At 39.8% G+C, this 26606-nt stretch overlaps 1 protein-coding gene across 4 annotated transcripts in view; it reads left to right on the top strand.

Annotated features, from left to right (window-relative positions):
- nol4lb (nucleolar protein 4-like b) overlaps positions 1-26606 on the top strand; it is a 112674-nt gene that overhangs the window by 48182 nt on the left and 37886 nt on the right. For all 4 annotated transcript variants that reach the window (XM_088937475.1, XM_088937476.1, XM_088937477.1 and 1 more), the window contains one exon: positions 12684-12825. In XM_088937475.1, the coding sequence (XP_088793601.1) occupies positions 12684-12825 (142 nt within the window). The remainder of the gene's footprint in view (positions 1-12683; positions 12826-26606) is intronic.

The following is a 26606-nucleotide window of genomic DNA, read 5'->3' as shown; positions in this document are numbered from 1 at the left end:
AAAGATAATGTGGTTGAAAAGTAGAGGTCACATTTCATACGATGGTTTATTTTTCAGGTGGATAAGAATTGTCATTATTAATTGTCATTATTATTCATTTTCCATTGCCAGACTTTGTTGCAGTTTGACATTATGCACATGTTCAAAAACAATTTATTCACACTTTTGTGGTTCAATATTTCATTATATATACTTCCTACTCTGTAATATCATTGTAAATATTTCCTGAATCAATATATGCTGAGGAATTAAAAATATAAGATTTTTTTATTGTTTCCTATGCTCATTGATTCCATTGTTAATACTTTTGCCTCTACACATCTCGTCTGTCTTTTTACAATCAAGAATATTGTACTAATTGTATCATAGGAAAGGCCGCTGAGAAAGAAACCTTCAGTACAGACTCCTGTGAGCCCTGTCCAGTTTTGTCTGGAATCAATGATTTCTGCATCTTAGAAACATGCTTCGGGGTTTTCTGATGAAGGATTGATCTGTGTCTGTCAGCTCATCAAGAGACAGTCACCAGTGAGTGAGAATTACATACGAGTTTTCCATAGATGGAAGCTCTTTAAGCTCAGAAAGACGGGAGCTATTTGTAATTTATACACTATAGGAACAGTCAATGGACTATCCAGTTCTTTGGTGAATACTGCCGTGGATAATATGCGTAATTTATACAGTATGACACGTATAGTATGTGCTATGTAGTATGTACTGTACTCTGTATACATTTACGTGAAATTGCAGCTTTGTAATGTTTTTCATCCCCATTATTGTATACACTGCTTGCCTTAAATCACATCTTGTCTTTTTTCAATTTTAAATTGTTTTCTATTAGAGAATCTGTTGTTTCTGTTGGCATTGTTGTACATTTGGAGGCCCTTATCATACATAGGAGTAGGATTTATTCCAGAAAGAAACAGACTGCATTTTAATTAGTTTTCCACTGAGGCTGGTGCCTGCGTAACAAGATGGCTTACCATTGAAGGGATCTCTGAGTGGCCCAAGCCATAGAGGAGTATGTTCAGAGCACAGGTTGAGTCCTGCTGTCCTGTTTGCCACAGAGACCAGGGTTTCCAAGTTGTGTTGTAACCAAAGGGTCTCGTGGTCAGTCTCCAGCCTGCTGCACAGCAATGACTCCTTTTACTTGCAGGGCAATTGTAAGTTTCCTGTGATGTCAGTGAAAGCCTCGTCACTCTTTCAGTCGATACAATCTCTCGAGAAGGCACTGTGGACTGTGTAAGAAGGCTCTTCAGTGCATCATTGAGGCTAGGTCAAGAGTATTATCCGTGACTTGAATTGGTTTATAATGGCCAACATCAAATAGAGATGGTATAAAAAGAAAAATCTGTCAATTACAAAACTGTAAAATGACAAAAATAGTGTTAGAAGTGATTTTTTTACAATTGTATAGCAAGACTTTTTAATTCTTAAGAATTTACAAGGAATTATTTTATAATGATATATCTATACTAAATATAGTGCTTTAAGGTGGATTTTGATTGCTTTCTGAATTTTCTTTAGCTGTAGATTCTATGTGAACTTTTAACACAATGCCCTGCCAACCCAATAACCTGTTTCAAGTCCTCTGGTGCATTCAGGTAGAAAAATTCACAAGAGGTTATTGTCGCCTTTAATAATTCATGCAAAGTAGGTAAGGTAGGTATGTATTTCAGTTCTCTGAGGTCTTGATTTATGCAACATTCCTTAGTCACCTGCTAATGTTTCTTTTCCTTAGAATTCCTGCTTTAAAGAAATGGTAGCAAGTCAATGTTACCGATAAATCACACAACCCCCACCTTAATTTTCTTACCAATCTCTTGAAAAGAAAATTAATTTCTGACATTTGTCAGAGACTGATCCTATTTGTTTCACTTGTCTTTGCAGAGCGCAAAGAAGTAGAAACGCCTTTGATGTCCGGGAATGTGTTGTGTATTTTCTGTTGACCAGGAGAGAGGAAAAAAAAGCTGAGTCGTGTGAAGGTTTTAGCTACACTTTCAGTCCTGAGCAAGCAAAATTTCTTCTTCACTGATGTGCGCTCCAGGATGTACAGTCAAACTGTAGCATCTACAAGGGCTGGACTTTAGGAATTTGATTCTCCAAACATCCAAAAAAGTACCAGAACATCTGCTGGTCTTGCCTTTCCATTTTATGTGAGAAACATCCATAAGCACTGTTCACAAACCAAAAACATGCTTTGTAGAGAATGAATTTTATGCCCTAGATATGGACCTTGAAACAACGTCTGAGAATTTCTAGGGATCTAAAAGCTGAAAACCCTCCATGGGGATGAAATATATACTGTATCTATACAAAAGTTAAAGTTAAGAGATGCTTAAGTCAGGGCCTATGCTAGAGTAAAGGTTATGCCTCTTCTGATCTTCTTCCTTTTCTGTGTTTATTTAGTGTAGCCAGATAGCTCGGTATTCTGTGATGTAATTAATAGGCCCAGTGGGCATGTACAATATGGATTTTTTTCATATTTCTGATATCTAAATCTGCTGCCTGTACGAATCATAGAATAACCATGCTGAATGCTGTTAACTGAGTACACAATGCCATTAAGAAGCAGGCCTGTTCTGAATAATTTACACCCTAAAGAGTGGCTGATTCGGGGCTTGAATGCTTGCTGGGATACGCTCATGAGATCATTTAGACATCTCATCCTCTTGTTTCTCTCTTTCTTATGTTTTTTTTATTCACAGTCAGAAAATGAGAATATTTTTTAAATACAGTCTTTAACTTTTAAAGACTTAGAGCAGAAAGCTTAAAGCAACAAGAAAAGCACTGAAACAATGTTCAGGAATGTTTTTTTTTTAAAATAAGCCTTTCGATTACATTGTAGCATTGGTTATACAGTATGACCACAATAGAGAAGCCTGATCATAATCCATATTCAAATCAGAAAAGGCCTTCTTTTCCAGATGATTTTAGACTTTCCCCTCACTATTACCGTATAATTAACCAAAAATGAACTATTTTACCCCTCAGAGGTGAAGCATTGTTTTGATATGACCAAAACATGTGTTTTTTTTACCTAGAACATGAAAGTTAAGAAAACACCAGACTGGTGTAATGGTTCAGTAGAATATCTATTTGAAATTAAGTACATTGTAATTGTATGTAGTAAGTCTAAAAACACTCACTGGTCAAATTGTGAGAGCCCTCAGATGAATGAAACTCTCAGAGTGGCACTGGTAGCAAGAAATGGACTTTCACCCCCTTCCCTGGCCAGAGCAATCCCCAGATCTCCATGCTGTTGAAAACTTATGGAACTCATGGTATGTGTCTATCACTCCCACACACCATTACCTCCATCACAATCTCAACCAAAGCCGATCTTGCAGGAAATATGGAATGGATTTATCCTATGGAATATTTTCCATCCTGTTTTTGCTGCTGTTTTGTTGATCAGCATTTTTTTGGCCAGTGATCACAATCGTATGTATTGCATTCATGTGAGTTAGTTTTTCTCTCTTTTCAGAACTGACATGCTATGCAGTTAATAATCCGCGCTGTGCTTGTCAGAACTGTGTTAATCCTCCAAGGGACAGGGGGTGTATATTTAGATTGTGCTTCAGCTAACAAATGGCTTTCTTATCAATACTTCACTTCACTGAAAAGAAATAATCTGCTCTATTGGGCACTTTTCAAAGCTTTCTTCGATTAAAAAAAATAGCTGCCACCCTAGGGCATCTTTAATTCTGCATGGGTGTAAATTAGTTTTAGTTAAATTTGTGTTAGTGTTCCCATAAATAACTATTTCCAATCTGGTATAGCAGTAATTACCTGGTTAGTGTATTCTAGTCTTTTCTTCTACACCTTAAAACACAGGGCTATGACAACTTTTCTTTTCTTTTCTTGTGCACTCTGATCTCTCTCTTCTGGGTTTGGAGTTACATGTCTGTGCCAAAAAAATAAAGGGAAATCCACTTGGCTGTAATTTCCTATTAAAATTAGCAATGTCCTGAGAGATATGTTCATGTTTGTGATGTTAGCTTTCAGATTTTGTGAAACATTTTATTCATGTACTTTTTCACAACCTTCCAGTCCAAAACATTGTTTAAAATGCACTACTGCTGCAGCACTATTGCCTAACGTTTTTGTAAACTGTGATGCTAGATGTTTGAATTTTGGTACAACATTAACAATAAAAATAAAAGCTCCACTGCACAAACTATTCTGTGAGTCACAGCGTCAGTCTCCCAGCATTTGTCAGTGCAGTAGCCACATTAATAAAGTGACTTGCAGAGCAGTGAGTACTTTTATTCTGGTGCTCACTCTGTCCTGTGCACCTGTTACGAACTAACCTGAGCAGGTGTGGAGATGTTTCTGCTTATTTTGTGGTACAGCCTTCAAAGTGGTCAGATTTCCCATCTGGAGGTTTGCATTTCACATGTACTGGTTCAAGAGAAGGACACAGGAAAAGTATTCTTCAAAAAAACATTGCAGCCTTTCAGGAGTTCAGAAGGTTTATTCAGTATATGAACATAGCGTGTGTGCTTTTGAACATACTGTTCCTCTTCAGTTTCCATAGCAACTAGTAAACATACTTGCATTCCAGGTACTACAGAATATAAGATTTAATATGTAAACTGTGCTTGTATCCATGGTGCATTTGTGGTCTTCCATTAGATGAGGGCTAGATACAGGGTGCTGGGTTCACTGGAGCAGCAGGGAGGCATTTAGAAATTCCATCCTTTCATTAAAGTCATTAGGGACACTCTTTCGCTGTCAATTAGACTGTTCTGTGTGCAGTTTGTACATTGCCAGACAGATGCAATTCAAGTGGCCAGAGAAATCATCAGCAAAACAACATTTCTGCTCAGTTCCAATTCCTTAAAACCTCAAGGCAGGGAAGCAGACAGATCAGAACTGATCAATTAGATAGATTTATTCATCTTTACATCATCAGCATTATCAAATCACTTTAGGTTTCCCCTTATCCCGTTCAGGGTCACCGTGGCCTAGAGCCTATCCCATGAAGCCCTGGGCACAAGTTGGGATACACCCTGGGCAGGACACCAGTCCATCAAAGGGCACACATATACTGTATACACACTCACTCCAGAACCAGCCCACACAAGGCAGTTAACCTACCAGCACACAGGGTGAACATACTGTATAGAGTCCATGCAGATAGCACCCCAGGAATTGGCCCTTAGGCCCCAGCGCTGAGAGGCAGCAGTACTAACTATGCCACAGTGTCACCCTTTCACCTCAACATGGAAAACCATTGACCATGTTTGACCTTGTTCCGTTTCCTGCTTTATTTTGTATTAAAGAGCAGGTCTAAAATATCACACATTCGATATAAAACATAATTGAGAAGAAAATGTGTTCCATTAAAACCTTACAAATGCAGATATTCTTTTAAAAAAATAAACAGCCATTTCGACTATCCTGTTATTCTGCTGCAGTGGAAGAGTTACCAACAAACCCCTATTAAACAAGCTGTCATGCCTGTGTTTGAGATAACGTAAGGTGTGTTTTGTTGCTGAATGCATGTAATTCAGACACTGGAGTTTCAAGGATTTTGAACTGCATAGTGCAGATCAATAAAAATCTTAAGCTACAATAAATCTGTTAAAATATTGGTTCTTGAGGCCTTGATAAGATAACAGTGCTTAGTAAACTAGGCATTCTGATTGATCTAATCACACTTTTTTAATAAGTACAGGAATTGTTTATCTAGCCTATGATCTTCACAACCCAACTATATTCTGAGAATCCGGAATATTTTTTCCCTTATTTAAGCAACAATCACAATGCATGTTATAAGATTGTGTTTGCGATATCCTGTGCTTATCTCTTTTTATAAAATATTAATAAAGTCTGCACATTGTCTGCAGTCCTATTAAAAAACAGTACATTTAATGCAATTGTTCCATTTTTGTAAGAGCTTCGTAGAAGAGTAGAGAAGTGGAAGATCTTGTAGAGACTCAAAAGTTTGTGCTATTTTGTGGTGCATACGGTCTAAGGAACAATGAATGTTTAGATGCTGTTTTGAAAGGTGTAACCTAAAATAGAAACACTCCAGGTTAATTATAATTTATAGACTGTTCTTAATTTCATCACACTGCTACAAGCAGCCCATTGATTTATCTTTCCAGGATCAAAATTGTGCATGAGTACAGCTCCCACAAATCACATACAGCATCTTTTTTCTCCTTTGGTTGTCTTGCAAAACACCTGCTGCCAGCCTGTTTCTCTGACAGAAGCTGAATCCTTCGTTTGATTACTGGATTTAGAAGACCAAAAGTAGACACTGTGGTTAAGGTCATGTAAGTGCATTAGTTTAAGGACAGAGCTTATCTCTAGGCTGCAAACCATTCTCACTATGGTACATGTATGCTAATGCTGACATTGCAGAGCCACAACCACTACTGTAATCTGAGGAAAGACACTCAAATTTTCTTTTGTTAAAGGGATAACTTTGAAAACTTTGTTTTGTTATTGTTTTACACGCATGGATTTATGAATGACGTAATTGGGTGAATTCAGTAGTGTCCTTTTATTTTCATTGTCATTGTTCATTGTTGTCAAAGAATAAACATGTTCAAATGACTGAAACCCCTGAAGCTCTTGCTCCTGCAGATCACATTCCTATCCAGAAAAACTTTTCTCACCGCTCAAACACACGCCTTACCCCGATGCCTGAGTGAAAAGCAGTCCCAGCAAGATTAATTTAAAAAGACACCGCAATACGATTCACGTAAAGGATTATGCAGAGTCATTACATTTTACGGTCTGTCAGTGTTGAAAATCATATTTCAGAGCTCACAGACACTTGTAGCTTTTACTTTGAAATCACATAAAATCTCGTTGATAACCTGATGACATACAGAGCTGCCGATGAAAACGGAGAGCTGCCGAACTGGGAAGGTTGAGGCGTTTCAGACAGACAAGAGGGAAACATGACCCACTTGTCCCCGGAGAGCACTGACTATTCCAGATAGTATCACCTGTTCAGGATGTTTTAGTTTTGCCTCTTTTGCGTTCAGCTTGGAATTGTGTGTGTTCACTTTACAAATTTCTGTTTCGGTATTTGTGTTAGGTCTAAATTTGAATTAAAAAAAGGACTTTACATTTCTGACCTTTTACATTCCCCTTTATTTTTTATTCAGTCTGTTACATATCTTTTATAGTATGACTGCCAATAGTGCAGGACATGATCCAGGTGTGATTTTAGCAGGTGCTGCTTACCGTTGACAGTGGCACGAATGACTGAGAGCTCTGTGTTTGTGCCTTTTCTTTCCTTAATTCCTAATTCCTGGTGTGCAGCTTCCCAGCCTTGCTCCATGATTCATTTCTTGGAACCCAATGATTTCTTTATAAGCTTCACTTACCTGATGAGTTTGGTTACAAAGGCAGACAAAGATAAAAAGGCTTGTGAATTTGCTACAGATTGTCTTGATCAGTTTGTCCTAAATTTAATTTAGCTTTAAATTTCTTAATACAAAAAAAGAAGTCTTTTATTTTATAGCCAAAGAAGCCCATTATGAAACTCCAGCCATGCTTTCTCATTTAGCAGAGGCAACAATTTATCAAGAGAGGATAACAGTATCATCTGCATATAGATGAGGAGAATACATTAGGGAGATCATTAATAAACAATAAAAAATAATAAAGGCTACCAGGATTGAGCCTTAGGGGCTCAGTGTATAGCGATAGAAAGATAGAATTGATACCTTGTATTTTTCCAAATTGGATTATTTGTGAGATTTAGAATTTTAACCAGCTAAGTGAAACATTATTGAATTCTAATTGAAAAGGAATATAACACCAGATTAAATAATGTTCCTTGGGATCAAACATTTTCAAATGATTAATGTGGTTAGATGTTTTGTGAGTGTATTATATATATATATATTTTTCCCTTAATAATTGTCTGTTTCTGACAGTGTGGTGATTCTTTAAATAAAGAAACATGACAGCTCATTTATGATAGCTGTCACTTTAACATTGCCCATTAGGTTGCCTAAAGGAGAAGGGTCTGTGAATTCCCCCTGATCATGTCCTAATGTAGCTATGAATGAATTATACCAGTAACTGGGGTTAAAGGGCTGTGTTGTATAGAGATTCAAACACAGAATTAAAAAGGTGCCTCTTTATTGTTGTATATCAGAAATGTAGGTTTTGCTCTTGAAATGTTTTCTTCATTTTTGTAGTGTTTAGGCGTTCACACTATGACAATAGAGGGTAGATAAAAATGTTAGGATTTGGTCTGTCTCTCTGAAGTCCACAGCTGACCCGGGCCAGTGCTGTCATGGTGTAAACTGTGCTGCAGATCTGTTTATGAGGGACAGACACTGAATGCATTGTGCCTCTGAGTCTTGCTGATGGTCCTACTGATCACCTCTTTGAGCACTGCTGGTCAGTTTCTCTCCTCTACACATTCCTGTTGCTAAGTACGTCTGCCTTTTCTGTTCAGGGTTCTGCTGCATAGTTGATGTTTAGACACACCTGGACTTCCATCCAAAATGCCAGTCCCCTCTCCGCCTTCAGCAGGTGGCATTGAGACAATCTGACCACAGATAAAAAGGGAGAGCTCTTGTGTTGAGCCTGGAAAGGACACGGACAAGAAAGAAATGCATTTGTTTGTGGGTATTAGATCATATGCCAAGTGGGTAGAGGTCGACATGTCCAGGTTCTTGCAGATTGCTGTGTGGAAACCACAACAGAGGCCTTACTTGAGCTGCTGGCCAGCCCCTCTGAGGGAGAAGATCAGCAGATTGAGCTTTGGACTGCGTTCTGCAGAGCCCTGGGCAGCTGCAAGGCCTGAATGCAATAAACTCCGTCAGTCTGATTTGGAACAGCCATTTTCCGGGATCAATTGACCAGAACCATAGTAACAGGGTTCATTGTGTTATGGTGGAGCCAGCTGTCTGTGCTCCAGCTACAGTATGTTTTATGTACCTAATGGCTATTGTTCCAGACCTTGCAGGAAAAGGAGAGTTACTCAAGGGCAACGGTACTCATTAACATGGCATATTACTACTCAGCTAGGCAGCTTTAGTTATGAAACCTGAACCGGTGCACCTGTGCCCTGGCTGCAGTACATCTCTGGGGCAGACGCTCTATGATCCTTCTGTATGTTTCACTGGTAGGTTTGTGTGCACGTACCTGTAGGTAAAAACTCATTGTGATTGCTGTTGTTCCTATTCGGCCAAGTCTCACATTCTCAAATCCAGCTCCAGTCTCCCTCGGCACCTGTGATATCAAGGTCTCTGTGTATCTCAGTCCATATTGGCTGTATACAAAGCTTATTTTGATTCCACTCTTGCCATATTTCATTTCACTCTCAAGTATTTTACGCATAATAATGCTGCTGCAGCTTAAGTGCATTTTTCTTCTGGTTCGACTCTCAGGTATGCAATGGGGCTTCTTCCAGTCACTTTTCAAGGCTTTGTTCCAGCATTCCGGGAGCTGTCTCTCAGAATGCACCAGGCCACATTAATAATGCAGTGGCCAATTTGCAAGTTAAACATGTTAACCAAGTCGATGGCATGCTGGGCTGCCAGCACTGGGCCTCGGGTGACTGACAGCTCGTGAGCCTGATGGACTGTGAGCTGCTGCCACTGCCGGCCCCCCTGTGCCATTACCCGACATCCTATTGGTAAGACGCCACTTAGCAAGGTATGGGGCTGGAGGTTTCTCACTGTCTAGCATGTGGTCCCTAAGTAGCTTTTAATTCCACTGAAGTCATAAATCAGCTGCACCTGATTAAATTATTACTGCATATATGTGGCTTTTATTTTGTTTGGCCAGCAACACAGCTCAGGCAGGGGGTCCCACAATGATGTCTTTCTCTCCCTCTTGGTTTAGTCTGATGCTCCAAGTCTTTGAGCATGTATTAATGGGCAATGGGGTGGCTAGGGTATTTAATGGGATGCCTGTCATGTTATAGGTGATGGCTCTGTTGTTTAGTTTTAGCTAGGTTGTGTTTCCACTGTATATTATATTTGTGTCTTTGCTGCTGGTTTCAGTATATGATTGGGAGCACTGGGATGCTGGAATACCAATGCCGTCTTCAAGTCTAAAACCTGGATTGAATTGCATGTGCTTATGCAATACTTTAGTTGAAATCTACACTTAATCCCAGGGGTTCTGAAGAACTGCTGTCTTTTTCCAGGGGTTGCTGTGTTCCCCTAAAGCCCAGAGCACGTACAGAGACAACGCCAAGATCCGAAATTGTCTGTGCTCCCGATTGACACTTCCTTCAACCATAACACTTAGGCCAAAACATGTATCTAGAAGGGTTATTCGTTTCTTTTAGTTTTAAGGCTGAATGTACCTTTTTGTGGAATGGAATCGCATGAAAGTTGAGACTCTTTAACTCTGTCTCTGTGCTAAGCCATTACTAAAACCAGTGGTTGATCACTTGTTTTAGTTAAACCTGTAGAAGTTGTTCTATGTTAGAAACTTTACTGAAGTTTATTGGAAGTCTATAAGGTGGCATTTGAATCACTAAAATAAAACAAATTCAAACATCTGATGCATGTCATATTAATATAGTAGAACACATATGCATTTTAGAAAATAGTGAGCATTCTTGCTACATGGATGTTTGCCTGTTATGCCTTGTGGCATGTAGGGGCAGCAACATCCTGTTGCTGTTACCGTAAAATTAGCGTTTTACAGGACAGGGTTGTTAGCCTTGTGCCCAACCTCCAACATGGAGGACCTGGCGCCAGACATAGGACACGAACCCACTACCCTGAGAGTGTGAGTCTCATGCTCTACCAGCAGAGCTAGCTGGGGCGCTATTCTTGCTACAGTCCATGCTAAAATAAACAGTAAAACTTTGCTTATTCCTGTAATCTCCTCCAAAGAAGCAAGAAAATGACTTACTTATAGGATCTGAGGCAGCAGAAGAGTTAAAATAAAGGCAGGGATATAAATGAAAATATCAAAATCATGCACAGATTATTTGAAAGCCTTGCCGAGTTTTGAAGATTTCCTTTTTTGTACACAACATTCAAGAACAATCTGTGTCATTAAACTGGTCCATACAGGTTAACCCTTCAATATCCGGTATTGCAGGAAAATGGTGTCTGATGCTGAAGTCAGGAATGTTTTATACCAATTCCTTCACCCAAGTCTGCAGGATGACAATGATTACCTGTTGCTAGATCAAATGGTTGTGTTGGGTTATTGGTAAAGAAAATACACATTGCACATGTAGTACGTTAAAGTGTCTGAATCCTTTTCCTTTCAGTGTTCCTTATAATGTTGATCCCAGATACAGACAGCTATAGCAAAGCCTGGGTTTTCCAATAAACTCACTGTCTTCATCAGAGGTTTAAGTCGAAGGGACAAATACTATTTAATTGAATAAAACTGCAAGAAAACAAAAGGTGAAAAAATATGACTAATATTTTATTGAAAACAGGAAAATATGAATATACACACACATATACATATATACTCACAGGATGTCATGTAGTTCGTTACCAGCATTCTTATTTATTTTGTGTTCTGTCCCTTTTCTGGTATTTTTTATGCTTCTCTGGTTTTATCACTTTATTTACCTAAAGAAATTGCCCAGGGGGAGAGAAGCGATTATTCTGTTGTACTCAGACAGATGTTTGGAAATTGCCACAAAGGGTACGACGCTGTTGTGTTACAGCCGAGCGAAGGCGTCTCCTTGCTGGGGGCAGCTGGCACGTGGAGGGGTCCCTCCGAGCGAAAAAGCGCTGAGCTGAAGAAACGTTCTGATAAAGGAGGCACAGAATAACCACCAGGCCGGGGACAGTATTAGAGAAGGAGAAAAACACTGCCTGTATTTCCCTGATTCCTCCATGGTTTCATTAAAAGCTGGAATAGAATTTTGCTCCAGATTTCCTGGGGATTGTTACTCAGAGGTTGAGAGATGAGTTTTTCAGTCCAATTTTTGCCCTGGCTGTGCTGACCAGCTGCTGTAAAAGAGTTTAAGCTGTGGGATATTGCTTGGTGGATGTAACAGCTTAGGAGGAGACCACAGGGAGGCCTTTCCCTGCTAAGTGAATCTCTGCTTGGGTTTAGATCATACAGTATATCCCTTCATATGCTGTAGCTACTGTATAAGGCATTTGATATTACCTTATAGCAGTGGTTCAATCTTTTCTGGCTTGTGCAACACCTTTCAAAAACATGTTTTTTACATAAAATATTAAACATTGAATTATATTTAATTTTATGAAGTGCAATTTGAAAGCAGATATTTTCTGCACTGTCAGAACTGCGTGAGAGTTCTGATGTTAGATCTGGAGGTGAATTGTTGTTTTTTGTTTCTAGGGATTTGCAGGACACTTTTTTGAGGGCCTCTAGGATAACAACTCCTGGTTACGTCATGAAAATACAATCATGGCCTTTTTAGAAGTTATCTCTGACCAGATAAAGGGCTAACACTTTTAGAGGGAAAAGTTAGTTATAAGTTAGTTATAAGCAGGCTTTAAAATGTTTGTAAAGAGTGTGATGACCCTTTTATATTGTGAAGACTTTACTGTGGACCCTTCACGCTGTGATGACTTGAGTTATCAATGAAGAATAGCAAAGCAAAGCAGCCCTGCACAAAATCTGTTCACATTGTATTAGTAATGCAAGGTGATTTTAGAACTGTATATTTTCCTCACCCATTTCAGAAGCAGTCGTTTCACCACTGAAAGATTGACATGACCTTGTTTTTTTCTTCTGGCTAGGATGAAAGTTCAGTGAGCAGTGAGGATTTTGATATGACCGACCCTACATGGATATCAGCTGATCACGGTACCACATCCGACCTAAGCCCCTGCCGAGGAGAGAGAATGCACAGCCCCCAGAACGCCCACAAAGAGGAGGATGGTAAGGACATTTCTCTCCCAGAATGCTCTGTGGCACTGCATATGTGAGAGAGGATGTGCTGGATGGTGTTTACACTTTAAAAACGCATCTTCAAGTTCTGATCCAGAGCTGTTGTGCTGTACTTCTGAAGCTTCTTCATGCTCAATGTTAATTCTGTGCCTCAATGTACAGTACAAAATAAGAAAAGAATTTTAGGAAGGTATAAGAATAAGAAGAATGATGTTAAAACAGGAGCTTTTTTCAGGCTTTGGGCTTTCCCTGACATGCTTGATTCATTTTAAAACTTTAAAAAGTCAATAAATTATTCACTGTAATACCCAGTAGGGTATTGTTGTGCTGGGAGTCTTGCTCCCCATTGTTGTGTTGTTTAGCTACTGGAATAATGCCATGATGTATTTTTACTGACAAACATTTGTGTTTGTGTTTCTCTTTTGGATTTCGAGGATTACCTCCTTTACCCGAATCCTTAAACTTTTATTTTTGTGTGACATAGGTAGTGACTTCTGGACCTTTGGCATTTTATTTACCACTTACAGTAAATCTAAAGGCAGGTTCTAAAAAAACTAAAGTAGAGGAAAATATGAACCTACTGAATGAATGTGTATTGTAGATTGTTCTATGTGGGTCTTTGAAAGGAACTAATGATAAAAATAATCCCCAAAGCACATTTTGTGCACCTGTATCTTTCTACAGTACAAATTTGTTTTTTTTTTCCTGCTGTCTCATTTTGTTTTCTCTTAAACACGGTTGGTTTTTTAGAAAAACAGAGTCTGTTTCGGATATAAATATGTTGATAAGAAATTCCATTCTATTCTCAGAAAATGCTTTTGCAGTGCAGTGTTGGAGAGGCACTGGTCTTTGCACTAGGGGTAGACCGAGTGCGACGAAACAGAAACAATCAGACTTGATCCTTGCTCTCACATCAGCAGATCCGTGTTTAAGGATGTATTACAACCCAGACTGCTAATCTGAATCTGGGGATTTAATCGTTGGGGACCACCTGGCTTCTTTTGATTAGCACATAAATGTTTAATGTAGCCCTCCAAATTTTGTATTGTGAGTAGTGTCTGAACTACAGACAAGAGTAAAATGCAAAACGGGGTGTCTTGTGGAAATGATATTTATTGTGTTGTGATAATAACTGCAGATCATAAAGGCAGAATGTCTTGTCTGTAGTCTGTAGGTGAGCATCCTGTTTGTAAACCAAGGAATTGATATCTAAGGATTGATCACTCAGAGTCGACTCTACAGCCATCCCTATTCTGTTGAACGCTGAATTTTCTGTTTAGATAACCCAATCTGAACAACTGATTCTTTTAGTGACTGGAAGGCCATTGTCTATGTGAGAAAATATATGTTTCCAGCGGGTTTTTTGTAAGAGATGGAGAAGGGAAAAAAATGGAACAAGTTCTGCACAGTAATCAGGAATGCTATCGAGGTTGATTACCGTACACTTGACTCAGAGTTTTTTTAGTCTTTCTGCTAACAATCAGGCACTCTCACTGATTGAGGAAGCTGTAATTTTTCCCCACAAGATATATCATAATCAAGGGATCAGATAATGACTCAGACACTTGCTTATAATTTTTTAGCTGTGGTATTTGAGGTGATGGCCCTGAAATATTTCACTGAAATCCAAACTTACGGTGCCACCCCACTTCTTTTATTGTTAGAGGAGCTTCACCAAATAACTGTGCTACTTGGCAAAGACATTTTCTCTTCATTTCATAGTTAAATCAAAAGGGGACCCTGGTGGAAACTGTTTTTATTTTATGATGCTTTTGAGCAGCGTAGCATGATGACGGTACTAATGGGCAGTAAAACTGGCACTCAGAGCCCTCATTACAGACCTCAGAAGACTTGATCCCTGCCGATGCTGTATATCAGCCTTTTAACAAGCGTCGCCTCTGTGTCCTTTCATCTGTTCTCTGCTCCTTCCCACTGCCTGGCAGAGTGGGGCAGAGAGGAGGAGAGGAAGCACAGGCCATGCTCTACAGCCATCAATCTAAAGGGTAGCTGAAGGTTGAGTTTGTCAAACGACTCAATACCGCCGGTGTTGCGTGCCTTACAGTCAAGGTTTTAACTCAAGACTGCAGCAAGGTTGGGTGCTTTTGACAAAAGAGGCCAGCATTTATCAGCCCCGTGGCTAAATCACTGTCATCACTAACAGCACGCAGTCTTTTGGTGTAGGCCTCTTCCTCTACGTAATATTCTTTTTTCCAAGAATACCTGCAAAATGTCAGCAATGTAGCAAATTTCCTGTCACTATCTTATGGTGGTGTGATAACTAAATAACAAATTTTGTGTTGCATTGCATGTAAGGCACTGATGTGCACTAATGATTTTACCAACTGCTCATGTGTCTTGCAGTGTCAGCTGGAGTTTATTTGTTAAAGAGGCTGTAACTTTAGAAAGCTGAATCCTGATGGGAGTAGAAAACAAACTTCGTTGAATTATGTTTTGGGATTTGGGTTTTTTTCTGTAGAGAAAAGGGACCTTATTCGGCTGGGATTGAATTCTGTCAGCATCCTCGGGCATCCTGAGATCACCTGTGGTCAAGGCCTTGGTCTAGAGATACCCTTCATCCAGCATTTCAGACACAGGGATAGAAGAGTCCACATGTACTGTACAGTGCAATTTTGGAATGCTTTTGCTTACTAGTGAGTTACTTTAGCTGCAGCTATGTTTCATGCAATAGGATCTGGTCACTAGGTTTGGGGCTTTCCATAAAAATCTTGTTTATGCTTTGATTGTATTTGATGTGAGAGTGGTACAGGATATCTAGAAGCAAAACAGTGGACATATTGATTGAGTGACATTGACATATTCTCATAGCTGGGAAGGGATGCTTTGATGGTTTTTGCTCACATGGCCTGTGAGTCACCTCTTCCATATGATGAGTGCCTTGGGCTCTGCACAAAACGGACATGCCTTCAGGTTAAACAGCTGACCAGTCTTGACACTTACAGGCAATATTTTAAGATCTGAGAAAGTACTGAGGAATTCAGGGTCTCGGCAGACTGCGCAAGTTAGGTGGGGGGGGTGATTGTTTGAGGTTCAGGAAATCAGAAGTGCAGTACAGCATACTCATGTGTTCCCAGATCCTGCTGGATGGCTCTCAGCTGTGCACTGTGCAGACTGAGAATAGGTGTGCTTGTATTTGGCACAACTCTTATTCTCATTCTCTTTTCTTGACATGCTTTTGAACGGTTCCAATCAATGCATTAAGCATTAATCTCATCTCCTCTTATTTTACATGTATCTTTAATTTTCATTTCAGCTTACCAAAGCTCTCTTTTCCCTTAAGAATGGCGAAGTGATATTAATAGGTAAACAGAGGATGGAAAAGTGGTTAAATTGCTTTCACTGTGTTTGTGGCATCATACTGTGATTGTCTGACATTTTTATAGGGGTGAAATTATTCACAGCTGGGATTAGGCAGTTGGAAAAAAATATAATGATTATCATGTGATAACCTAATGGAAATACTATTAAAAATTCAGGACCATTAACATATGACATTTCACACTGTGTGTTGCGTTCCATTATTGGTATGTTTGCAAAGTTAATTTCAGGGACTGGGGTCTAACTGCTTCAGAAGAATACGTACTGACAGAGAGTGGAGACACCTTACAATTTTGTAGTTCTTTTAAAATATTTATAACTAACCATCTGTTTTGCCTTATTTCTTTTCTTCTTTAACATCATTCTAGGGAAAATCCTGCCCCCTCGTCCACACACATCTTTGAGAGAAGGGGGGTATTTATCTTGAGTTGTGTACTGAGCACACACCTAATATGTGCCCGTAATTGAGACTTTCCACTGAGTATGGCCAATCACCTATAATTATTAACTGGCATTTTCCAAGGGTTCAAGTAATTAATAATTACATGCAAAAACATGGGGTTGAGGTCTTGACAATCTGTTTTTCACAATCCCTTTGTTTCTACTGAAGCAGACTTTGATTTCTGCATTCTGCATATTTCATGAAATGTATGACCATATGTCAATGTGGTCAGTGGTCTACCTTTAGGATCCAACAGTAGTGTGCAGCATTTTTCCTAATGACCTAGGGCCATCTTGTTAGCACTGTCATTCATAAGACATTCTGTCTTTAGTATGAGATCTACAGGTATTATTGCTGAACTGCCAAAGGGAGGGATTCTCTGACTTTATTATGTGAAGCAGAAGCTGTAGTGTTTTGCATTGTGCCGCTCAAAAAAGCAACACATCAGGATTGGCTTGCAGAAACACAAAAATTGTCGGCTCCAAGACTTTGTCAGGTCTCTTGGATATGCACTGAAGGAGTTCTTGTGTTGAAGGAGATTCCTCCCCATGTCATCACACTTCCATTGCCTCCACTGGTTGACATGCAATGCAACAGTTAGCAGACCACAACATCTGCGTACATTCTGTTCCGTCGGTACTGTCAGGGCAGAATGACATCCTTTGGTGATTAACACAATTAACCACTTTTCTGCCAACACATCAGTTGTTTTCTGTCCATTCTGAGCAGTTCTGCCTTTGAGCTGTCAACATGTTCCCCTTAAGATGTGCAGTTCACCTTCATTCATGTGTTGGGCTACAGTTATTCTGCTGGTGTGCAGGTCAATACTTCCTGAAATTTCTCCAGTAGCCAATGCAATCAGCAGGAGATTACGCAGAAGAATTTGGATATCCCTGGATGGTGTGGTGAACCCGCAGTGCAGGATGTGCTCTGTCCGTCACAATGACGGTGTCCTAGTTTCTCTGGACTCGACTCCTGAGTGATGATGGAATATCTCATTCTCTTGGCAGCTTCTCTCTCAGACAGCCTGTCTTCAGTCATGCCATTTGTGTCCAGGTTCATTACTCAAGTCGGGCGTGGTCATGTCTTTAATGAACTTGCATTAATTAAAAATGTTTTGGAATGCATTATGAACCTGATGGATTATTGATGTAAAACTTCGGAAATGCGAAACAATTTCAAATTCCATAAACCAAATTTAACCTTTTTATTCATTTGTGGATTCTACCATTCTTAAATTTAATGTTATTAACATTTATGAAAATAGGTCAAACCATTTTTCTGCTGCATGGTGTGGACATCACCGATTTAAGTTTGTACCATGACACTGACTGGCAGTGACTGAAAGTGACTGGGCTTGAGTCACCTGGGGTCTCCAGTTCTTGCCATGTAGCAGTGACCTCAGGACCTTTCTGCTCATGCCTGTGTGCTTACCGTATTCATGCTAGCCGCCTCTTCACTCCAGAAAATGTCTGATGCTGCTTTTCAGTATTATGGAACTCAAAGTCTTAAAAATGGTCATTTGAAGAACATTGAAAATGGCCAAAATTATTGGCCTTATCAAATGAAAAATTCTAGAGTAAAAATCTGTATCCTGTGTCGGAGCTTCAGATGCTGTCTTTGTCGATGGCTGTGGCTTGAAGGTGTAAAGGAGAGTTTTAGTTTGGCTCTTTGGAGCTTGTTTCATTCCTCAGATTTGACGATAAGCGCACCCCTGTCAGAAGACCATTTTAAATTGATCCGCCAACCCATCGAACCTCTGCCTCTCACCTTTCTTAGGTGTTTTATGACAACGTTTTTAGATTGTTCGTTTAAAGGTTGCTCCATAAATCTCAAAACAACCCTGAAACCTGTACTGATACCAGGATGTACTACTCCTCTTTGCCCTTTTTACAAGAGTCATTTTAGCAGAATAGGAGGGACATGATAAGATAAGATATTATAAAAGGGCATGTCTTGGTACTCGGTTTGAATTTGTAACCACAGTTCCCTTATTTCAGTTTAAGGTGGTTCTTAATGGAACTTTCCATTGCAGAGCATCTTTCATCGCTGTCCTGGAGCTCAAAAGACCATTTTACAGAGATGTTGTAAGGAAAGCAACAGCAGGGATTTCAGTCACTGTTAACTCTGTAGTCTAACACGACTTCCATTCTACACCAGCCTGCCCCAGAACAGCTTAAAGATGAGCCCCAGCAGAGAACCATCTTTATTAGAGACTTAATTAGAGTAATTAGCATAGTGGGCTTTTCACTCCTGCCCTATAAAAAGACTGCCATTGAATCATATATTGTTCCCAGGGCCTTAATCCAATATGTCATGTGATTTGTGCTAATATGAAAGTCTGAGCCCTATTATTACTGAGAGGCAGAAAAAATGATTTGAGAACAACAATGACCAAGGCGACAGTGAGCTCTGAAATACTCAAGAGTCATTTGGTATTTTTCCCCAGTAGGTGGATGTACATTAATGTAGAGAGGTACTATAGCACTAAAATGTTAATAATTTATCAATAATATGAAGGAAGCTATTTAAAGAAGGGAAGAAATGAATCCATCTGTTGGACCTGACATTGGATTGCAAAGGCACTGCATACCTGCCCATAGGCTTTCCTTTCTCTGAAATATTCATTTAGGCAGCCCTGCTCCTCCTTGACTGACTCCTGTAGTGTGTTGTAGAACTGAGGATAAAGGATATTGACTGGCAATCCTCTGAATTCCAAGCACATACACTTGTGCAGCATTCTGTGATGCAGGCAGTACACAAATAATAAAGTAAAAAAGCTACATGAAATCCATCTCTTCAGTATGTTTACAGATTACATACCAAACATCCATATGCTGGTTTTATCCTCTAGTAAATTATCAAAAAATAGTTTTTGGTTTGTAAATCTGTCCAACTTTGGTTTGTTTTATTAGAGAAATATTCCCCCCAGAGCCCAGTCCTGTGAGATTAGATTTTTTTTTGCTGAGAAATTGAAATGCAATAGTGTATCTGCAGACACAAGGCATTGCCCCTTGGCCTATAGTACTGGTCAACACTGCTGCTACACTTATGGCATTCTTGTATACTACAATTCAAATGAAGATGTGGACCTACAGGAAATTGTAACAATTTTCAGTAATTGATTGTATCATTTCGCCATCCAAGATTCTACTGGTATCTTTATAAGCAGGAATTGATTAGTTGTTTCCTTCCCCATTCACTCTTGCATGAATAACCCAAACCCATTTTGTGCATTCTCTTTGTGACTTTTTTGTGTTTCATGTCAGAAATCAAAATTGATTTTTTTTTGCGTTTGAAGGATTGTGTGTAACACTTCATAATTTCATATTTAATTTATGGGGATTAGGGGATTTCAAACGAATAGCCAGTGAATATGTCATGGTTTGAATTACATTTCATATTTAATCTATCAGAACTAATATCTCTCCGGCCTGTGCTAGGTTTCTCTGGGACAATACTGTCATACAGTATACTTGAAATTAAAACCTAAGTGCTACAATGCAATAACAAAATTGTTTACCTTGACCATATTGCCGTTTATAAACCATAAGGCTATGGTTTAACATTTAACATGCAGGTCTTACAAGAAGATGCAAACCAGATTTGTTCTGACTCATTATAGTGAGGGAGTCCAGCTTCTTGAAAGATGTGTCGAAAACATACTGGGGATCCACACTCAGACTCTGACTACATGCAGCTCTGTTCCCTGACAGATGAGTGCAAATGCAAATATAAACCTTGTGGGTGTTCTTGTGCTGGGGTCACCGGCCTGAGCTATTGACCTTAGGAAGGTTTACAGTCATACACTCACACAGGTCTGGGTTTGTAGTCGGGAACCTATAATGAGATGCCTGCACAGCCCATTTTTTTCCTCAAGGACCACAATATCTGGATCACACATCCTCTCTTCTGTACACATGTCCTTCAGCCTCTGTATCCTGTTGATGTTGGGGAAAATTTGTGTAAAGTGAACATTATTTTTTTTAAAAAATGAACAATTCAACTAAGTTTCTTTTGATGTTTAATGCATTTCGATGTACCATCATGCACTGCTACTCAAGCCACTGGAGGCCTTCTCTGACCTACCTGATCAAACATCTGAAGATGGACAGGAAGGCAGATGAATCTTAAATACTTCACACTACAGGCTGACCAGTAGAGTCTGTGTTCTTTGAAATTGTAATAGCCAACTGCTTTTGTAGACTATGTCTTCCTTTCTTCAAAAAAAAGCAAAGCTCAAGGATCATTTAGCTGATTGAGCTAAAAAAAAAAATCTTTCTTCCATTTTGGATGTGTTGTGAGGACGTGACCAGGGAAATGATGAATGTTTGATCATGTTTATGGAATGAATTTAGTTTGCAAACTGAATTATACAAAATCCATTTTATTTTATTTTTACAAAGTGCAACTTCATTTTATTTGGCTTCTGATTCAAGTTGGAAGAAATAACAGCATATGGATAAAAAAAGAACAGTGGAGAAAATGTTTATTAGAATACTATTGTGAAGTTTGCACCTCTACACAAAATAGTATATGCCTTTGGATCCATACCTTTTTGCCGTGGTCACCCCATGTGGCTATTGACAACTCAGAGTTGATTCCTCCCCTGAATGGTACAGTATGTATCAGAGTATCAGTTCATGTGGATACTGGTATGCTTCCTGAAAGACCCTTCATTTAGCTGTCTTTGCCTCCTAGAGTAGAGGTAGATAGTGTCACTTACAGTAATGCTAATTTTGAAGACTTCTTTACAGATATAAGAATTTGGTTTTGCAATTCAAAACTTTTGCCTTTTCCCCTATGTGGCAGAGAAGTAGTAGCAGCTCCACTCTCAACATTAATGTTTCACCTCCTCAGGAATTGAGGTGTCTTGGTGGAGCAGTCAGAAAAGGTTTTGATGCCTTTGGATGTAAAAGTGAATCTTAGGATTCCTAGATCATAACATTTTCACAGATGTAGCAGCACTAAAGATATTAGGGTTCATTTCTATTGAAGTGCAGAATAGCCAATGTTATTCCTCTAGTAATTGGTCGCTCTCAGGGGTAGGTACTGTATGTGAAACCTAATGGGCTGCAAATGGCTATCTGGTTTCTGTACGGCAGTCCAGGGGAAATAGGAAAAGTGTTACATCAAAGTCTTCCTGTAGACTTTGTGGTCAGTGGAATATGAGTATATTACTGTTGGGAATGTCATAGCCTTGTATATATTATACAGTTTCCTGGAGCTATATATTGTATGGCAAAAACAAATTTTAAGGGGTAAATAAAAATAGTAATCATAGAATTGCATCTTCACCCATTAATAGGCTTTAACACTGAGTATCAAAGCTCATCTGGCGAAATGTACTGTGTTAACAGCAACAGCAATATGCAGTTCATAGCCAGATTCTAACAGTGGTCAGATCTAAAACTAATTAACCCTTTTTTAAAAAATAAAATTAAAATGTTCTGAACGTTCCAAATGTTCTCTGCTGTATATGCAGCTTAAAGAAAATTGAGTGTATTGAAATAAAGGGGAAAGGCATTCAGAAGATTTCTATAGGGAGTGATTTTCAAGCACATTTACATTCTCTCTCCAGTGTAAGTCCCATGCTCCAGTGTATACAAACAAAGGAGAAGCCTTCTGAAATATTGCAGAGGATGAAGGCTAAATTGCACTGTTACAGTTTGAAAACCATGCAGCCCTTGCCCCCCAGTTCATGCTGTTTCCTTCTGGAATGTGGCGCAATGTGGTTTGAAAAGCTGTTTTATTGTGCTGAAACAGAAAGCAATCACTGAAATGTAGGTGCCCCTGAACCTGAGAGCGGAATAAGAGTGCTTGTCTGTAGCTTAGGACGGAGAAGGGGAGGGGGAGGAGGGGGTGCTGCTGGAGTGGTTTATGAGAAGTCATCACTGTGTTTGTGAATAACAAAGATACAAGGAGCAGCAACCTTGGAACAGGGCATTTGAACAAAGTTGAGCTCTTACTCTGCGGTGGAGTCCAGCTCTGTTTTATTTTGGAAAAGCCGCTGAATTGCTGGCAGTGCCACTGTCTTGTGCAACAGAATGAATAAAAGGGAACAAAGGTCATGGGCTCTCACAGGGTGTGTTTTTCACTCCGACCTTCTTGAGACAGCTTGAGAAATAAGTGCTACACTCTCTTGGCTTTCTAATCCTTGGGCTTTTTTTCGGTGAAGCCACACGAATTCACTTGTCGATGACAGTATTTCCATTAACCTGCCAGGTCAATTTAAACCTGCCTTTTTTATCAAAGATGTCTGGGTGTGGAATTTAGAAATTAAATACACAACAGGAGAGCTGCATAGTGTATTTCCAGGGTTGTTACATTTTGACATGTATGGAATGTGATTAACGAGATCACAGGATATAGTTTCTATTCATACAGTACCATGTCTGTTATTTTGGGCTTCAGGTAACAGCACTCGAACACAATCTGGTGTCTGAATACGAGGCCCAAGAGGAATCTTCACACATTAAATACAGTTAAATACATTAAATACAGTGGAAACAAAAAGTGCAGGAAGAGGAAATAGGAGTTCCTGGGAGTTGTTTTTCTTTATCTTTGTAAGTTGTAATAAATGATGGAGGTTACACCTTAAAATCTTTAGGATTTCTGCAATTTCAGATTTATGTACAGGCCTGGCTTACGATTAGATGTTTTACCCAAGGAAAATATGAAAGTAAGGACACAAAAGAGTTAATTCATTTCTCTGTCGAAAAGCCGTCCATTGCAACTGAGTTCCTGGTAAGGCACTGGAGAATGTCATTTACCTGCCACCTGATACTGTAGGCAAGTGTGCTGGTGCTTTTCTTGGCCACATTCCCTTGATACTGCACACCCCCGCCGTTCGGGAGAGTGGCAGGAAGAGCTGTCTTGCCCATACTTGGATTTAGGTGCTGATAGCAGTATGGGAAAATCACAGAAATATAGAAGTTTCCAAGAATTCCAGTATTTTCTAGGACAGTTTGTGGAGACTAGATTTATTAGTGGCTGACCAGTAGCAATAACTGTAATACCATTACAAGGCTGAGATGCAAACCACAAAATTCTACTCCATCATTTGGCACAGAAAACAAATGTTGGGAGTGTACTAAAGTTTGGGGCAGACGTTTGAATTAATTTTCCCCTAATGCATTTGATATGAGGCATCTGTCATGTTTATACAGGGGGTAATAAAAGCTTTCTAACTCCCCTTTACTGCAGTTGTACAGATCGTTATCCACCTCGTCCCGTTAATGAGGCAAGGAGAACGAAAATAATGGATGGTACCTCTGCAGTACTTTCCTGTGCCACAAATTCACACTAACAATGTTTTGCTTTCCGATGTGACATCTTAAAAATGACCACCTCCGAATCTGTCTTCTTCCGTTAGAAGAAGAGGAACACCTCCTCACCCTTTAATTAAATTAGGTGAAACTCTGTCCCCTTTCTGTAATTCATTAGAGTCAATCAAATGAAATAAGATAGATTCAGAAAAGAAACGTGTATTTTTCAGATCACTGCAAGCTACATGGTGTTCTATGTGGCATAGCAAACACAATTAAGGGCTTCTGTCAAGTGTAAGTCTTTGTGCTTGTCAAGAAACAAACCGCACACTGAGTCAGCTCTCTGAGATACACATACAGATATTTAAGACTTTTTGCTGCTTTGACATGTGAGCCAATAGCCAAGTGCTAAAAGTTTTGGTGAAGAGGTCAGTTTTTCCCTTTTGAAAACGGAAACAGGGCACTATTTTGAGTTCTTTGTACAGAAGGAGCTCTTAGGGAAAATGCTACTTGAGGTTGAAAAGTTGCAGTAGATTGGGCAGAAAAGTAGAAGCAACTCTGCATGTAACAGAACAGACAGTTTTGAAAGAATGTTATGAATATTATGGTTTAAGTTGCATAGCTCAGCAAGGATCTGAGAATAATCTTTCACTTGTATGGAAAGAACGCTTCAGCCTGGCTCTGACGATGTGGGGTCCTTCTATGTTAAACACCCTTGTAATCCATTACAGTACAGATCCCATCAGCCATTAGGTATAAAACCTAATGTGGAGGCTGAGGCCGAATATAGTCCACTTCAGACTCCTCCTTCTGCACCAGTATTGATAACCACCCCTCCCCCATCCCTAGTGCCTGTTCAGAGCGCACACAGCACTGCCGTGTACTCTGGACAAAAGCTAATGAACCTGAGTCACCTTTTCCCATGTGTCACTTGTCCTGAAGTCTTGCCTTAAGGCCTGGTGATGCTGAAACTGTAGATTCCTTATTCGCTTAAATCAGCCTACAATCCACAAAGGCATGGCACGGAAACGAAACTGTCCAGTATATACGGAGCAGGGTAGCAGTTAAGGTTGTGGGATTCTAGCTGGAGGGCTCTGCTGTAAATCCAAGGAGGGGATAGCACTGCTGTATTCTTGAGGAAGGTGTTTTGGCCGACATTGTGCCGGTAATTCCACGTACAGACCATAAGCTGGTGCCAAACCTTGTATGGGGAAAATCAGTTATCATTGCGAACTCTGTGAGCCACTTTGCACAAACGCATCAGCTGAATAAATACAGAAATCCACATTAGCCACAACGTCTGTGTAATGTGTTTTCTCCCTTTGGCTTTTGTTCCCTGTGTTGTCTCCTGTTGACGGTTTCTGCCAGTTCGGGAGGACAGGGACGGAACAAGGCCCATGTTTCGGAATCCGGGGGGGGGGGTGGTCCTCCCCAAGTCAGGGCTGTGTGCATGAGGACTGCATGCTTGCTGTTTGATGAGGGCAGATCGAATCAAAACATTATCGTGTGCCATCTGCTGTCTCTAAAATAACCTTTAAAGTCAAATTAGAAAGGCTTGCGAAGGAAAAATAATGGCTTGTTTGTGGAGCCAAAACAGGCATGGAGAGTCCCTGTATGGGCTCCAGAAGTGAAGGCACACAGGCAGTGAATATGAAAATAAACCTGGACCTTCATTTCACCTCCCAGTCCCCTCTTAATAAATTGTCATAAAATTTGTGCCCTGTTCATGTTCCCTTGTAATTTTATTTGCGCAGCTTTCGAAATGTGCAAATCCTTTAATGAGTTTGTCTGTTGTCTCGTTCCTGTAACCGTACTGTGTTGTCACTGGCCGTGCAGCCCCTCGGCATTTTCCTCATCTAGAGAGACTGCTAACTGCCGGGGTGCTGCATTGAATGGTGTTTTTGGGAACTGTTAGACTTCCTGCTTTTTGCATTGTTCAGGATTGAATAGACTTTACAATTTTTGCAACTTTTACCTGGCTTTTCCTGTAGAATTTGACATTTTAACATTAACAGGGAATAAATAGCACTCTCTCTACCACCTCCACCTCACCTCCTTCAGCTGTTGCTTGAAAATCTCTGGCCCTGCGTTGTCAGTGCCTTGTTTAGACAGGAGAAAACCATGTATTATTAAGCAGCAGTTGCAATATATTAACAGTAATGGAGCTGTGCTAGTGTGACATGCTGGTGCCTATTGTGACATTCAATAAAGCGTGATCACCATGATGAATTAACGAGCCAGATGTTTCCTTTCACAATCCAGCCGGGTAAATAGCAAGCCCAAAGGGAAGTGCTAGGGTTGTGAAGTTATTAGATTGTTCTCTCTCCCACACAGCAGTGCAGTCAGTGAACTCTGAGTAAGTGCCACCGAGATAGTGAATCACAGCTTGTTGCACTGCAGTACCTGCTTCTGCCTTTGAAAGACCAGCACTTAACTTCAGCTGTTTGAGCCTTGGCAGTCCTATTCCTGAGGCTGGTATTCTCTCACACTTGGTCTGAACCCTAAATTAGTCCATGCCTCATAATAAATTATCTTGAGAAGAAATGGGAATACAGTTTCCAGCTTGTGAAGTCAGCGTTTTAAACTGAACAAGTCCATGGCTGCCTTCCTCAGTCGCTGGGGCGATTGCCTCCTTCCTTCTCCTTGTTTTGTAGGAGGTGGTTAAAAGCTGAAATGTGCAGAGATTGAGCTTTTCCTCTTTTTTCTTAATAGCTGGTTTAGAAGCT

The sequence above is a fragment of the Atractosteus spatula genome, chromosome 19, assembly GCF_055471065.1.
Source record: "Atractosteus spatula isolate fAtrSpa1 chromosome 19, fAtrSpa1.hap1, whole genome shotgun sequence".
NCBI classification, from domain to species: Eukaryota; Metazoa; Chordata; class Actinopteri; order Semionotiformes; family Lepisosteidae; genus Atractosteus; species Atractosteus spatula.
Note: the sequence above shows the minus strand (reverse complement) of the source record. Positions and strands in the feature narration are given on the sequence as shown.